General features: G+C 39.2%; 1 protein-coding gene across 3 annotated transcripts in view; it reads left to right on the forward strand.

Moving 5' to 3' along the window:
* The window catches only part of GRM5 (glutamate metabotropic receptor 5), a 704461-nt gene that overhangs the window by 597100 nt on the left and 91671 nt on the right, over positions 1-15690 (forward strand). For all 3 annotated transcript variants that reach the window (XM_047692184.1, XM_047692186.1, XM_047692185.1), the window contains one exon: positions 5595-5841. In XM_047692184.1, coding sequence (XP_047548140.1) covers positions 5595-5841 — 247 coding nt within the window. The remainder of the gene's footprint in view (positions 1-5594; positions 5842-15690) is intronic.

Consider the following 15690-nt stretch of genomic DNA (forward strand, 5'->3'; position numbering starts at 1 on the left):
AGCTCCAGATATATGGACTGAAAGGCACAGAGGCCCAGATATAAGGGAGAAGAGTTTATTATGTGGCTACAAGAAGTTCCAAATACCTGGTGTATGATCATGGATCCAAATTGAGGGGTAAATCAAGAGAACAGACGGGTCTTGAAAGTCAGGGCAAAGTATTTAGGGTGTAGTTTGGTTATCAACTGAATGGTTTTAAAAGGAGACTAATAAAATCAGTTTTGTGCTTTAGAAAGGCCAATTTTTATGTTTTCTACACTGGGAATACAGAGATTCCAGCAGAGCAAGCTGGGAGGCAGTAAGACCTGTTAGGAGGCTATTGTAATAATGCAAGTAAGAAATTATGTAATTAGTTCTGGGACTAATAAAAAATAAATCATGCTATATCCACATAAGGAAACACTATGCAGCTAGTAAAATAGTGCAGCCCCAGGAACTCAAGAAGGAGTCCAATGAATGAGATAGATCCAATCTGTCAGTTGCTCATATCAGTTCTCAAAATGAAACTCATATCAGTTTTCAAAATGTGCCCTGAATCTGAACTCTTCTCACCATCTCTATTGCTGTCGCCCTCATGTAAGCCACCAGGGTCTGTTGCCTGGTCTGTCACTCTGGCCACTGACTCCTCCCTGTTCAACTCCCCCTGACAGCATTTTGGATTCCCCACCCCCACCGCCCTATTTCTTACACCTCAAGGGCACTCTGATCCATCTGGCTGCTTAAAATGAAAACCTGGACAAACCCTTGACTCTTCTTTTTCTTTGGTAGCTCATATCCTATTCTCCCTGCTTCCTAAATATACTTAGAATCCTATCCTATACTAAGGCACCATTTCTCTGAGATGCTGTTTCCATACTCCTTAGGTTTTCCCACTCTTATTCCATCTTCCATCCTCAAAATAAAAAAATTTTTTAGAGATTTTATTTATTTATTTGACAGAGAGAGATCACAAGTAGGCAGAATGGCAAGCAGAGAGAGAAGGGGAAGCAGGCTCCCTACTGAGCAGAGAACCTGATGCAGGCCTCCATCCCAGGACCCTGAGATCATGACCCAAGCCGAAAGCAGAGGTTTAACCCACTGAGCTACCCAGGCGCCCCCTCAAACTAAAATTTTTAAGATAAAAAGATCATGATATTTTTCTGATAGAAACACCCCAAAGTCCTATATCATACAGCTCCTGTCTAGCTCCCTTAGCTCATATCCTGATTGTCTTCCCCTTACTCACAGTTTTGGCCTTTCTTTTATTCCTCAAAAACACACTAGACACACTTGCTCCAGCAAATGCCTCTCCCCTCCTCTTCTTCCAGATCTTTATATTTTGAATGTGAAGAAACAAACCTGATCATTTGTAACAGAACTTGGATCAGGGACCAAGCAACATAAATCATTTTATCAAGTGCTTTCTAAATACGAACTCATCTAATACTTTTATAAATCTATTAATCAGATAGGATTATTAAACCCATTTTTGGGGGGCACCTGGGTGGCTCGGTCGTTAAGCATCTGCCTTCAGCTCAGGTCATGATCCCAGGGTCCAGGGATCAAGCTCCGCAACAGGCCCCCTGCTCAGCAGGAAGCCTGCTTCTCCCTCTCCCACTCCCCCTACTTGTGTTCCCTCTCTCACTGTCTCTGTCAAATAAATAAATAAAATATTTAAAAAAAAAACACTTTTTTTTTTTCCTGGGCACAGAGAGGTTCATGACCTAGGCCAAAGTCACATAGCTAGTAAGTAGTGGGCAGAGCTGTGATCCTAACCTGCTGCCTTGTTTCAGAATCTGTACTCTAAATCCTCTATGCTCTGCTGTTCCTAGTAGTTGGCATATGCATCTCTAACACAAAGTAAGGTACCTTGCAGGTTCACCTCCTTTGGATGTGTTTGTGTAGGGAGCAGGTATATACAGACAGAGCTCAAAGCCTAAAGAGATGAGAGGCAAAAGAATTCATAATTAACCAAGTATCCCCCCTACACATACAAATACTGAGTCTATTGCATAAGTGCTTTCAAATACAGCTACCACTACCCCCTGCACAAAGAAGTTAGGCTTGCCAGCTATTAACAAGCATCTTGATTTCCTTAATTTCTTCATCTATCATGGAAAGAATCCTAAAGCTCATTGAGTTTTATGAAATTAAAGCATTTTCAAAGTATTTATTTTGTTGTCACACATTGCACCGGAGCTCTCTCAGGTACCGAAAGGTGATAACTCAGCCTTGAGCTGCTGCTTCTAATGGAGGAAAAAGGCTGGTACCCAGGTGAAGTGGTGTTGGCAGAATTTAATCTTGAATTTCTATTAATTGACCCCCTGTTGCATCCAGAATGCTAAAACAGATTAAGATGTTTTTCTTGCATCAAAATGACTTAAGGAGAAATTACAAAGGTTAAATTTACATTAGTTGTCTTCTGGCAGGCTTCGTGTGTTTGTTTTTGAATTTGCAGTCTTTTGGTATTTCAAATGACAAGGGAAAACAGTTACCAGGGATTTCAGCAAGAACCAAAAGCTGCCCAAACAGGCCAGTTGTTTCCAGATGCCCAGTAACAACAAATGACTCAACAGGCTGGGCACAACCAGTGTGCCCTTTCGTTTTGAGCCCTTCCTTTTGGTCAGCCCCTTTATATATCCCTGGGCCCAGGGTTTAGGCAACACTAGTGGGCATTACTCAAGGGAACAGAAACATCGCACTTTCCAGGAAAGATCCAATCTTGTTGTGGGTTTGTTTTCCCTCACTTTATCTCTTAATTAGAAAATTACAGTAATATTGTACAGAGATTACTTCTAGCGAAAGTGATATAGTATAGCAAAAAGGGTACCAGTCTTGGTGTTAGAAATTCTTGTCTACTTCTGATGTTTTTTGCATAACCTTGAAAAATGTACTTAAACTGTGTATACCTCAGCATCTTTATCTCTGCAGTATGAATACAGTATCGATGCACATCACTGATATATGCAAAATTTATTTTGAGAAGTGCCAAACAAAAATGCAAATTTTCATTCTTGCTCCATTCAATTCAACAAACAGTGCAGTAACCATGCCCTAAGCACTGGGATTTGATTTACAAATGAATAAGGTTCAAATGTTGCCTTTGTGACAGTTGTTGTCTATCACAGACAAGGCATAAAGAAAAAATTAAGACGGAACCTGAAAGAGGACTGCCTGAGAGCTCTACTGCACATGCTATCAGGCGAGACCTTTGGCTTGCTTTCATTCTCCACAGTCTTGACCACACAACACAGTGGCTAAAGGTCATTATGATTTACATTTTGGTACAGTGACTATTTATGAAGCATCTACCTTGTGCCTGGTGCTGTGTGAGGTATTTATGAGTTATCACCATTTAACAGGTGATTAAACAGAATATTAGAGAATTTATGTAATTTGCCCAATTCACAGAGCTAGGAAGACATAAAGCAAGAATTTATGGCTACATCTCCCTCCTCTGCTCATAAGAGAAAAAAGTAAGGTAATGAGAATCAAACCACCACCTATCCAGTAGCTGTAGAAGCAACCTTTCCTGACCTCTGATAGTGGGTTGGGAGGCTGAAGTGATGTGTGAGTAACACACATCCATTTAGGGAGTTAGAGGAAGGTAGGGGATGGACTGACTTGGGAATGGATTTTTCAAATTCTCCCTCCCCTAAGTATGCCCACATTTCTATAGTATGGTGGGCAGGATGACTGAGAGAGATATAGAGAAAGTGACAGGGAGTTTAGAAAGAAAGATTAATTGTGGTACCTGCAATCATGGTGTTCCTCATGAAGGAAATGTTCTTGGAACCTTTGAAAATGGATAGAATAAGTGTTAGTAGGGTCAAGAAGGAAGAGAAAATAGAAGGGATAATCTAGTTAGAAGGGACAGTTCTTTTATTCATTGAACAGATATTTATTGGGGACCCACTATGTGCTAGACACTGGTCTAGGTGCTGAGTGGTGAATAAAAGTGGGAATAAAATCCCTGGCCTCAATGGAGTTTATATTTCAGTGGGTAGATGAGACAGACAATAAAAAGACAAGCATGTAGGATTTTAATGGTAGTAAGGAGGAAAATATTGTTGGGAAAGGAGGTAGGGAGTATGTGTGTGTGGAGGGGACCGGGTAAAGATGAGATTTAGACAGGATGTCCCCAGAAGGTGTCACAGAGAGGATGATATTTGAGCAAATACCTGCACTGAGGAGGAAACAGTTTCTGCAGATCTCTATGGCAGAGCATTCTGGGTAGAAGGAACAGCAAGTACAGGACCCAGAGGCAGGGCCTTTCGATCTTTCTCCACACCATAGTCAGACTGGTCTTCCTGAAATAGAAATCTGGTCACGCCCCTTGCTAGTTAAAACTTCAAAGGATCCCAAGGATCTGATGATAAAATGCAGCAATTTTAATGTAGTTTAAGTAGTCCTTCCCTTCTCTGCTCCTTTAGCTCTCTTCATTCTTGCATCTCCCATGTCATGTTCTGGTCATGCCACCCTTCCTAAAATTTCCCAAGCACAGTATGCTCTATCTCATCTATGAACCTTCAAGCAAACTCTTCCCTCCACTCTTCACTCAACTGATACTCAGCTATAATAGTTAGCGTCAGTGAGCTTCTGGGTCTAGTGCCCCTCCCCTGACTCAGTCCTCCACAGCACTTATCAAACCACACTGCAATGGCCCACTTAGATGCTCCTGTGCCGTCTAGGCTCTAGGGCAAGAATTAGATTTATCTTGGTCAACATTATGTCCCTAACTCCAGCACATTCTGAGCAGTCAGAAGTAATAGGCACTCATTCCATACTTAGTGACTCAGTAAGCCAGACCAAATGGTAGTTCTTTAATGAAACTTTCCCAAGAGCCCTCCATTGGATGGGGTCTCTCCCTCTTTGGGCCTCCATGGATTACCTCCACATGTGTTACAGATTGATCACCTTTGACCTTTCCCTGGAGTTAAATAATTTATCTCTATTATTGAACAACTTTCTTCTTAAGTGCAGAATTCATACCCACTTCATCTTTTTGTTCCTAGATCATCAACCACACAGCTTTTCCTTAAGGTCAGCCTCCAATAATTAATTAATTAATGGAGCATAAATGTTAGATTATATTTTAGAATTTCCAAATAGGCTAGTTTATGGAGAGCATATGCTTTGAGGTTGGAAGTGGTGCATGATAAATCTAAACAGGTAAGTTGAGGCAAGATGGTAGAAAATCGCATTTGCTAAGCTAGAACTTAATAATTTGGGAACTAGAGATTTGTTGTGGATTTCTAAACCAAAGAAATATGTTATCATTGTTGAGTACTAAGGAGATTAATCTGTCCTTAGGATAAATTTTCTGGTCCAGAAATACAGTGTTCTCCTGCATCTATCTCCAGAGATTGGTAATAGAGGAATTAAACCTTGTTACTGTTGGGAATTCAGGTCATTTTTCAAGGTTTTCAGGGGAGAGAAACCTGGAAATAGAAGACAATTAGTAAGCACACTATGCTGGCACCTGTATCTTTGCATTTAGTCTGGTTCTAACTGTGATAAATTATTCCTGTGAATTCTCCAATTATTCAGAATCCATGGAGAGAGCTAGAGTAGAATTAAATCTCATAGTTAATCCATAATTTGTTTCCTAACAGGTTCTCTGACTCTGAGAACACATCACGTTCAGGATTCCAAAATGGGATTTGTGATCAATGCGATCTATTCCATGGCCTATGGACTCCACAACATGCAGATGTCCCTCTGTCCAGGCTATGCGGGCCTCTGTGATGCAATGAAGCCAATCGATGGACGGAAACTTTTGGATTCCCTGATGAAAACCAATTTTACTGGGGTTTCTGGAGATATGATCCTCTTTGATGAGAATGGAGACTCTCCAGGAAGGTACTGTTACTATTTTCCTTTAGACAATAGCATGTGAACAGTCATCCGTTGATCCTGACATGCCTGTTTCTCTCTTCTGTGGTTATCTAGTCTTACTGGTCATCTTTGGCCAACTCTGACATCACAAAAGGATTAAAGATTGAGAAGGGGAGCCCCATTTTCTGTGGCCAGGTATACATATTGATGCTGACTTCCAAAACAGGCTCTTGGAATCATCCCATTTCAGACACCCACCCTTAGAGACAGGAGCCTCATGTTATGGTAGAAACTCAAAAATCAGCTCTATAGTTTCTCTGTACGTGTTTTCCATGTTATTCCCTGTACTCTGATCTCTTCATGGGCCATAGATCTATTCTGAAACAGGAACAATTCCATTTCTGGGAATTCAGAAATCTGGCTGAGGTGCTATTAGGTTGTTTGCCATACCTATAGTAAGTTATAAGTCATTTTATTTTATTATCTTTTAGCTAGAGGACTTTCTCCTTTCTCAAGAACTACATTGCCTTTTACTCTGAAATTCCACCTTTCGTTATTTATAGAGGAGCCTCAGAAATAGGAACCTACTCATTATTACAGATCAGCCTCCAGGGAAGTCATTAGGTAACTAGAACTTACCAGAATTCACATCTATCTCATACTCTAAATTTTTAAGTGACTCTACACATGAGACTTTTTTTTTTTAGTTTTTTTTTTTAAGATTTTATTTATTTATTTGTCAGAGAGAGAGAGAGAGAGAGCGAGCACAGGCAGACAGAGTGGCAGGCAGAGGCAGAGGGAGAAGCAGGCTCCCCACAGAACAAGGAGCCCGATGTGGGACTCGATCCCAGGACGCTGGGATCATGACCTGAGCCGAAGGCAGCTGCTTAACCAACTGAGCCACCCAGGCGTCCCTACACATGAGACTTTTAATCCATGACGGATATTGTCACTGAAATGATATTCTGAGCTGTAGCAGGGCTGGCTCTTCACGCTGCCTTACGTCGGCACAATCAGGGTCCTGCGGTCTCCCACTATAAAAATCACAAGTATTCTTCCAGTAACAGTTTATGCTCGACATGTATGCTTGGAGAGGGTGTCTTTACACTCTGTTTGCAGCAGACCCTGCCAAGAGAAGTTTCGCGACTCCCTCCATGACTCACACCCCACGTGCCCACCCGCGTACCAGCCACCTTGGTTCTAGCTGGTTTCTGTACTGCTGAGGTGAGCTGGAGCTGGTCCCTGGGGCAGCTGTTACCATGTCACAAGCTGAACTGCTAAGTGACAGCTAGTTCCAAGTCATGCAGCCAAGAGGAAAGCTATATATTTTCTCTCTTCTAGAGACTTGAAGAATATTGCTCCAAGCAGGTTCTCTGCCAAGATAAGCTGACTTTTCATATATAGTTTTCTTCTTTTTGGCTGTTTAGTATACCCATGGGGAACAGGGAATACAAGCATTTCATCAGAGCCACAGAAAATTTCACATTTGTCATAAGGCTTCATAGGGTAGGTCAACCAAAGAGCTCAGTCTGTAGGCTCAAGTCAAGGCCTAGTCCCTTATATGTACACATGGATTTATTATTCCTGTGAGCATACCTAAGGAACTGACATCAGCTTGGGGCTTTCTCATAAACTTTGATGACTATAGCTCCAAATATTCAAAGAGTTTTCATGTCATCACCCAAGCCAGTTCCATAAAACCAGATAGTGAAGAAATGTCTCACCTCTATTCCAATGGGAAACCTTAATGGATCAGACAGAACATCACTGTCTCACTCATAATCCTCCAAATATGCTGTAATGGGGTGCACTTAGGACTTTGGTTCTTAACTTTTTTAGAACATGAAGCTCTGTGAGACTCAGATGAAATTTATAGATATTCTCTAAAGGACAACAGGCATAAAATTTTGCAAACAATTTCCAAGAATTCACAATTGTTCAGAGAATTTACACATATTTCAAAGGCTGGGTGTTACAGTAACCCATTAATAAATAATCTTAATTGGCCTCTGAGGACATGAACCAGACTCCGGAAGGTGGTTTGCAGCTTTTTATTCTTACAATTAATCCAGTTCTATTCACAAAATAACTAAACTAATATTTATTGAACATGTGTTCTGAGCCAAACACTTAGCTAAATACTCTACCTTTTAATCCTATGAGGTAATGTTACCATTCTCTTTTCCAGCTAAAGCCTCACAAACTGAGGCTTACAAAGATTAAGTGACTTCCCCAAAGATACAGTATAATACATGACAACCCAAGCTTCTAATTCAATCTCCAGGACTTCACTCCTAACCTTATACACCAGCCTGCCAATTAATCGACCAGACAAAAACTAAAAAGCCACTGTCTTCTGAGAAATATATTGGTAGACATTCTATTGTTATTTCTGTGGAGTAAAATTTACCATTCTACTGGGCCAAAGACATTCCAAACTGGGCAATGAACCAGAGACTCCTGGGGTGACTAGGGAGTCCCCTAAAATGCCAGAGGCACAGGAGGAAGGTCTTAAACAGAGGAAATAGGGACAGGTAGCAACTTGCTCTCACAGACCGTTACAGAGTTCCTTTTTACCACTGTCCTTAAACCTCACAGGGAATCAGACCACCATCAGTCCACATTCTTTAGGGAAACCCTTGTGGCCAGGTGTGTTTCAGAATTGAGCATTTTTCCATTTAGAAAAGGAAACACAGTCCTCTAATGCCACCAGCATGCTGTGGAACAGGACTCTTTAATCAACTTATTAATATCTCTGTAGTAAAACATACCAATAGTCACCCCAAGTGTGATAAATAGGCAATGCAAAGCCTCATTACAGGGCAGGTCAAGTTCTCCCATCAGAGAAGTTCAGATTGGGTCATGTTTTGCTGCCAAGTGAGGCATAAAAATATAATCTTCAGAGCTCTAAGGATTTCAGAACTACAGATAAGAAATATGGACCTTGACTATTTACCACCAATAGTATAGACCACAGGTCAGCCAACTGTGGTCTGCAGGCCAAATGGAGTCTGCTGTCTGTTTTCATAAATCAGGTTTTATTGGAGCACAGTCACACCCACTTATTTAGAGCCTGTCTCTGGCTGCTTTCACATTACAGGGGAAGTGTTGAGGAGTTTCAAATAAGACCATCTCACAAAGCCTCAAAATATTGACTGTCCCTTCACAGCAAAAGATTTCTGACCCTCTTAGAGAGAGTCCACTGCCTGGGACTGACCATAACTGGGCAGGGCAACATCAGACTAAGTACAACTAACAATTTAAAGCAAGAATTTTAACGTTATATTGTGGGATTAATAAATATGTGCATGTAAACTATTTGGCAACACAGCATAAAGAAAGGGGGTCTAGAATTCTACAATGGCAAGTTTTGTATAATTTACATTAAATGACGAAACATTAACTTGAAGTAGAAGAAGATAAAGAAAGAATGTATGCTTAATCCCCTAACAAGAGAAATAGCTAAAAAGCCAATAGAATACTTTTAAAGAATTGATTAATCCAAGAGGCAAGAAAAGAGGAATGGGTGGACAGAGCAGATGTGACAAGTAGAAAGTAAGGCTAGAACTCCAGAAATTTGAAGATACTGAGCTGGTTTGCACGAAGGTTCTTAATGTGTGGCTCTGCCCACAGAAGGATCACAGAGATTACTTTTTTTTTAATTTCTTAACTTTCCTTGGGACAAAACTGGAGTCTCAGAGGAAGGAAGAATTGCACCCACTCTCAAGTAGTCAATAACAGAACAAGGACAGTAGCAATTCCCAGGCACAATCATTAAATTCAAATGAGGAGGATGTAACTTAATTTTCTTTTTTTTACCGTTTTCTTTATGTTACACATGAAATGGTTCTACGTGTATCCTGGAAAAGGATTTCATTATTAGTTACCATTAAAGGACTTGTCAAAGCCACCTTGTGCTTTCTCTTTAATCTCCAATAATCCAACCCCAAAGACACGGATCTTTATAATTGTTTTGTTGCGTGGACTGGTGCTTGAAGTGTCTATTTTCTTGACCAACAGACAATTTATCACACATTTAAGAATCAAACTTTAAAACACACACACACACACACACCCCTAAGCATTAGAATTATCGACTGAGAGGATTTTAAGAGCTATATAAATCTAAACTTCTGCATAGCCCCTCCCCCTCATTGCTACATATTGCTTCAGCTCCCTGGGATAAAAATAAAACAAAACAAAACAAAAACTCATTATCTTCTGAGGAAGGAAGCCTATTCTAATTTTCAGAGAGTTTAACCACTTAGAAAGTTCTTTAGTTCTGCTAAACTGAAACCTGCCTGCCTCTAGTTTCTATTTAGTGCTTTAATAGGACTTTTTTTTTCTTTTGGGTTAAAACAGATTTTATCTATTTTATTTTGGTTTGAATGCCATATAAAATTCATTTTTAAAAAATTTCAGTATATTTTGACTCTGAACTATGGCCAGTTAAGGAAGAGATACAAGGAGAGGCAAAGAGAAAGGAGAAAGAGAGATATTACAGAAGACAGGTCACACATATCACACAGTGTTGAGAAGGAAGTTTCAAGAGCAGAAAGATGTAGAAAACAGGGAGGCTCAGTGAAAGAGAGCAAGAGAGCAAGACAGTGAGAAAAAATAATGGGAAACAACTACAGGAAGCCATTATGTGTTTTAATTTTTACTTAAAATCTGGGGTGCCTGGGTGGCTCAGTGGGTTAAGCCTCTGCCTTCAGCTCAGGTCATGATCTCAGGGTCCTGGGATCGAGCCCCGCATCGGGCTCTCTGCTCGGCAGTGAGCCTGCTTCCCCCCCTCTCTCTGCCTGCCTCTCTGCCTACTTGTGATCTCTGTCTGTCAAATAAATAAATAAAATCTTTAAAAAAAAAATTTTTACTTAAAATCTAAGAGTATTTTTCAACACTCACTTTCTCTCACTTATGAATCTAAGAGTATTTTTCAACACTCACTTTCTCTCACTTATGATGGAGAATAAAATCTATATCCCATCTCTGAAAATTGAAAGGATTCATACCAATTGACAAGTGAAGGGAGAAATCTTTTAATGGGGAATTATTTTTATCTGTTTCTTTTTCTAATGTACAGTGACCAGAGATTTTTTACAGCAGTGTTATAATTTCACTGACAGAATGACTAGTGATACCATCTCGGTATTTCTCTTGTAGATAAGAGATAATTACCAGAGATCTAAAGGCTAATTCCCTGAGGAGGATTCATTACCTCTAACACAGTTAAAACAGGTTGACAGGTTTGAACCAAAATTAAGGTTTAACTTTTCTTGAAATCCCTTCCTGTCAAATATAACATTTTCCACTCTATACAGTTTTCATATTTATTTTGCAAAAATTGGATCTCTCCACATTTTACCGTTTCTCGTACATAAAACAGCTCTGCAATCAAGGAGCAATGAAAGTTGATTCCTCACTTTGTCAGATAGATACAGAGCAGTCTAACGGAGAACATTGGACTGGAAGTCTAAAGGCTGATTTTCTCTTCGCTCTGTCACTTGCACACTCCACAATATGGTACCATTCAATGACCTCACCAAGCTTCGGTTCCATTATCTATAAAATTCAGAGTATGAGTAGACCTTGCGAGAGTTAAAGATGGGTAGGAGTGGCATGAGGGCTTCTTTGGCGTGAGCAGTGAAACTTCCACAGCCCTTCAAATCAGCAGCAGCAAAGAAAGAAGCTTGCTGACACCAATAATTCTTTCTTTTTCCCAGCCTAGAAAGTTCAAAGCTTTTATTTGCTCACAGAGTCTTTATTGGCTCACACAGAGTTCTTTTGAAAGTCTCAGGAGCCCATATATTTGAAGTAGTCAGTGACATATATATAAGTTTCTTTTTTAGCATTAGTGTTCTATTTTTGAATATCTCAACTCATTGTATGCATAGTAGCCATTGGAAAGTGTGATAAAGTGGGAAGGTTTAGGACTCAGTTATGTATCCTGTAGACTGGTATTTTGGGTTTAGAAGTGAACTTGAGATATCTACTCAAAATTGTTACTTACTGCAAATAAAACATTTTAGGATGATCCTTACGCTACTGAAGAGCTAACACAATTTAAGAATGAATTAACGTTCTGAAAAAGACACTACTGTAAAATATTGTGATTGGGAGTAAAAACAGAATGGTATCATTTTATGGTGTAGATCCAAAAATACTATGTCAGATTTTTTCTTAACATTTCCTTACTGAGCATTGGTCTGAATATGGTAATCTGGTCACTGGAACCCAAAAGCTAGAAAGTTTTCCATCCGTGTCAATTTCCAGATAGCTAACTATGCTGAACATGTAAAGACGGAGGGGGCGGGGCGCCTGGGTGGCTCAGTGGGTTAAGCCGCTGCCTTCCACTCAGGTCATGATCTCAGGGTCCTGGGATCGAGTCCCGCATCGGGCTCTCTGCTCAGCAAGAAGCCTGCTTCCCTCTCTCTCTCTCTCTCTCTCTGCCTGCCTCTCAGTCTACTTGTGATCTCTCTCTCTGTCAAATAAATAAATAAAAAATCTTAAAAAAAAAAAAAAAAAAAGACGGAGGGGGCATTTATCAAAGCCCATCTGTCAATCCTATAAATCCTGGGAGGTAAAAGCATAGGTTTCTACATGAAGACATTGTGTACCTAAAACATACCCATATTTATGTCTACAGGAACTGATAGTGATGGTATTGCCAATCCACTGTCCTGGAAATTATCTCAAAAATGCTTCTCTGGAAATGTTCTTGCACACAAGAAAAATCTTACAAATAAGAGCATTAATTTTTCCTCTTTACATCTCTATCCCCATACTCAAAATGAGAACAATAGCTAATAAAGCTGAGAACTCACAAGGTATTATTATCTTCCAGTATTTTTACATTGCATGAGGGCTTTAGAAACTATTTTCAGACTTATTTTATTTTATTTTATTCCAGTTAATTAACATACAGTGTTATATTAGTTTCAGGTGTACAGTATAGTAACAATAATTCCATACATCACCCAGTGCTCATCACAACAGGTGCACTCCTCAATCCCCATCACCTAAATCACCCACCCCCCAACCCATCTCTCCTTTGGTAACCATCAGTTTGTTCTCTATAACTGTTTCTTGATTTATATCTCCCTCTCTCCCTTTTTTCCCTTTGCTAGTTGTTTTGTTTCTTAAATTCCACATTTGAGTGAAATCATGTGGTATTTGTCTTTCACTGACTGATTTACTTCACTTAGCATTATACTATCTCCATCCATGTCATTGCAAATGGCAAGATTTTGTTCTTTTTTATGGTTGAATAATATTCCAGTGTGTGTATGTGTCATACACACACACACACACACACACACACACACACACAAACACATTAAACTTTATCCATTTACCAATCAATATAATCAATGGACATTTGGGCTGCTTCTATATCTGCAATATCCATTATTGTAAATAATGCTGCTACAGACATAAGGGTGCATGTAGCCCTTTGAATTAGTGTGTTTTTTTTCCCTTTGGATAAATACTCAGTAGTGTGATTGCTGCATCTTAGGACGCTTCTGTTTTTAACCTTTCAAGGAGCCACCATACTATTTTCCAGTGTGGCTGCAGCAGTTCACATTCCCACCAATAGTGCACAAGAGCTCGCCTTTCTCCACACCCTTGCCAACACCTGTTGTTTCTTGCGTTGTTGATTTTAGCCACTCTGACAGGTGTGATGTGATATTGCATTGTAGTTTTGATTTGCATTTCCCTGATGGCAAGTGATGATGAACATCTTTTCATGTGTCTGTTAGCTGTCTAAATGTCTTCTTTGAAGAAATGTCTTTTCATGTCTTTTGCCACTTTTTCATTGGATTATTTGTTTACTTGGTGTTGACTTTTATAAGTTCTTTATATATTTTAGATGCCAGTCCTTCATAAGATATGTCACTTGCAGATATCTTCTCCCATCTTCTCCCAAAAGGTTGCCTTTTGGTTTTGTTGATTGTTTCCTTCACTGTGCAGAAGATTTTCATTTTGATGAAGTCCCAACAGTTTGCTTTTGCTTTTGTTTCCCTTGCCTCAGGAGACGTATGTAGAAGACTGTTGTTATGACTGATGTCAGAGAAATTACTGCCTGTCCCCTCTTCAAGGATTTTTATGGTTTCGGGTCTCATGTTTAGGTCTTTAATCCACTTTGAGTTTATTTTTCTGAACGGTAAAAGAAAGTGGTTCTGTTTCATTCTTTTGCATATTGCTGTCCAGTTTTCCCAGCACTACTTGCTGAAAAGAATGTCTTTTCTCCATTGGATATTCTTTCCTGGTTTTATGAAGATTAATTGACCATATAGTTGTGGGTTTATTTCTGGGTTTTCTATTCTATTATGTTGATCTCTGTGTCTATTTTTATGCTACCACCATACTGTCATGGTCAATACAGCTTTTTCATATAACTTAAAGTCCAAAATTTTGATACATCCAACTTGCTTTGCTTTTCCAAGGTTGCTTTGGCTGTTTTGGGTCTTTTGTGGTTCATATAAATTTTAGCATTGTTTGTTCTAGCTATGTGAAAAATGCTGTTGGTATTTTGATAGAGATTGCATTAAATGTATACATTGCTTTCAGTAGTATAGACATTTTAAACGTATTTGTTCTTCCAGCCCATGAATATGGAAAGTTTTTCCATCTCTTTGTGTCCTCTTCAATTACTTTCATCAGTGTTTTATACTTTTCAGAGTAAAGGTCTTTAAATTCTTTGTTAGGTTTATTCCTAGGTATGTTATTATGTTGGTGCCATTGTAAATGGGATTGTTTTCTTAATTTCTCTTTCTGCTGCTTCCTTATTGGCATAGATATGCAGCAGATTTCTGTACATTGATTTTGCATCCTATGACTCTACTGAATTTGCTTATCAGTTCTAGCTGTTTCTTGGTAGAATGTTTTGCATTTTCTTTATATAGTATGATGTCATTTGCAAATAGTAAAAGTTTTACTTCCACCTTACCGATTTGGATGCCTTGTTGTTGTTGTTTTATTATGTTGTCTGATTGCTGTAGTTAGGACTTCCAGTACTATGCTGAACAAAAGTCATGTGGGGTGCTTGGCCGGCTCAGTTGGTAAAACATGTGGCTCTTAATCTTGGGACCATGAGTTTGAGTCCCATGTTGGGTGTAAGAGATTGGTTAGAAAAAAATGTTTTAATTTTTAGTTAAAGATCTTATTTATTTATGTATTTATTTATTATTTAAAGAGCATGCTAGAGTGTGTAGAAGGGAGGGGTCAGGTGAGGGAGATGGGGGTGGGAGAGAACCTCCACGAGACTTGCCTGTATGCAGAGCTGATTGCAGGTCTCCATCCTGCTGCCAGATCATGACCTGAGCTGAAACCAAGAGTCAGATGCTCAACTAACTAAGCCATCAAGACAACCCAAATAAAATTCTTTTTAAAAAGTGTTAAGTGTGAACATACTTGTCTTGCTCCTAATCTTAGGGGGAAAATTCTCAGTTTTTCCCCATTAAGGATGATGATAGCTATTGATTTTTCATATATGGTCTGTATCATGTTGAGGTATGTTCCCTCTAAAGCTACCTTGCTGAGGGTTTTTATCATAAATGGATGTTGTACTTTGACAAAAGCCTTTTCAGCATCTATTGAAATGATTATATGGTTTTTATCCTTTCTCTTATTGACATGATATATCACATTGATTGATTTGGGAATATTGAACCAATTTTGCAATCCAGAATTATCCCATTTGATCATGGTGAATGATTTTTTTACTATATTGTTGAATCTGGTTTGCTAGTGTTTTGTTGAGAATTTTTACATCTATGTGCATCAGGGATATTGACCTGTACTTCTCTTTTTTAGTGGTTTCTTTATCTGGTTTTGGTATTAGAGTAATGCTGGCCTCATAGAATGAGTTTG

The sequence above is a fragment of the Lutra lutra genome, chromosome 10 (assembly GCF_902655055.1).
Source record: "Lutra lutra chromosome 10, mLutLut1.2, whole genome shotgun sequence".
Taxonomy (NCBI): Eukaryota; Metazoa; Chordata; class Mammalia; order Carnivora; family Mustelidae; genus Lutra; species Lutra lutra.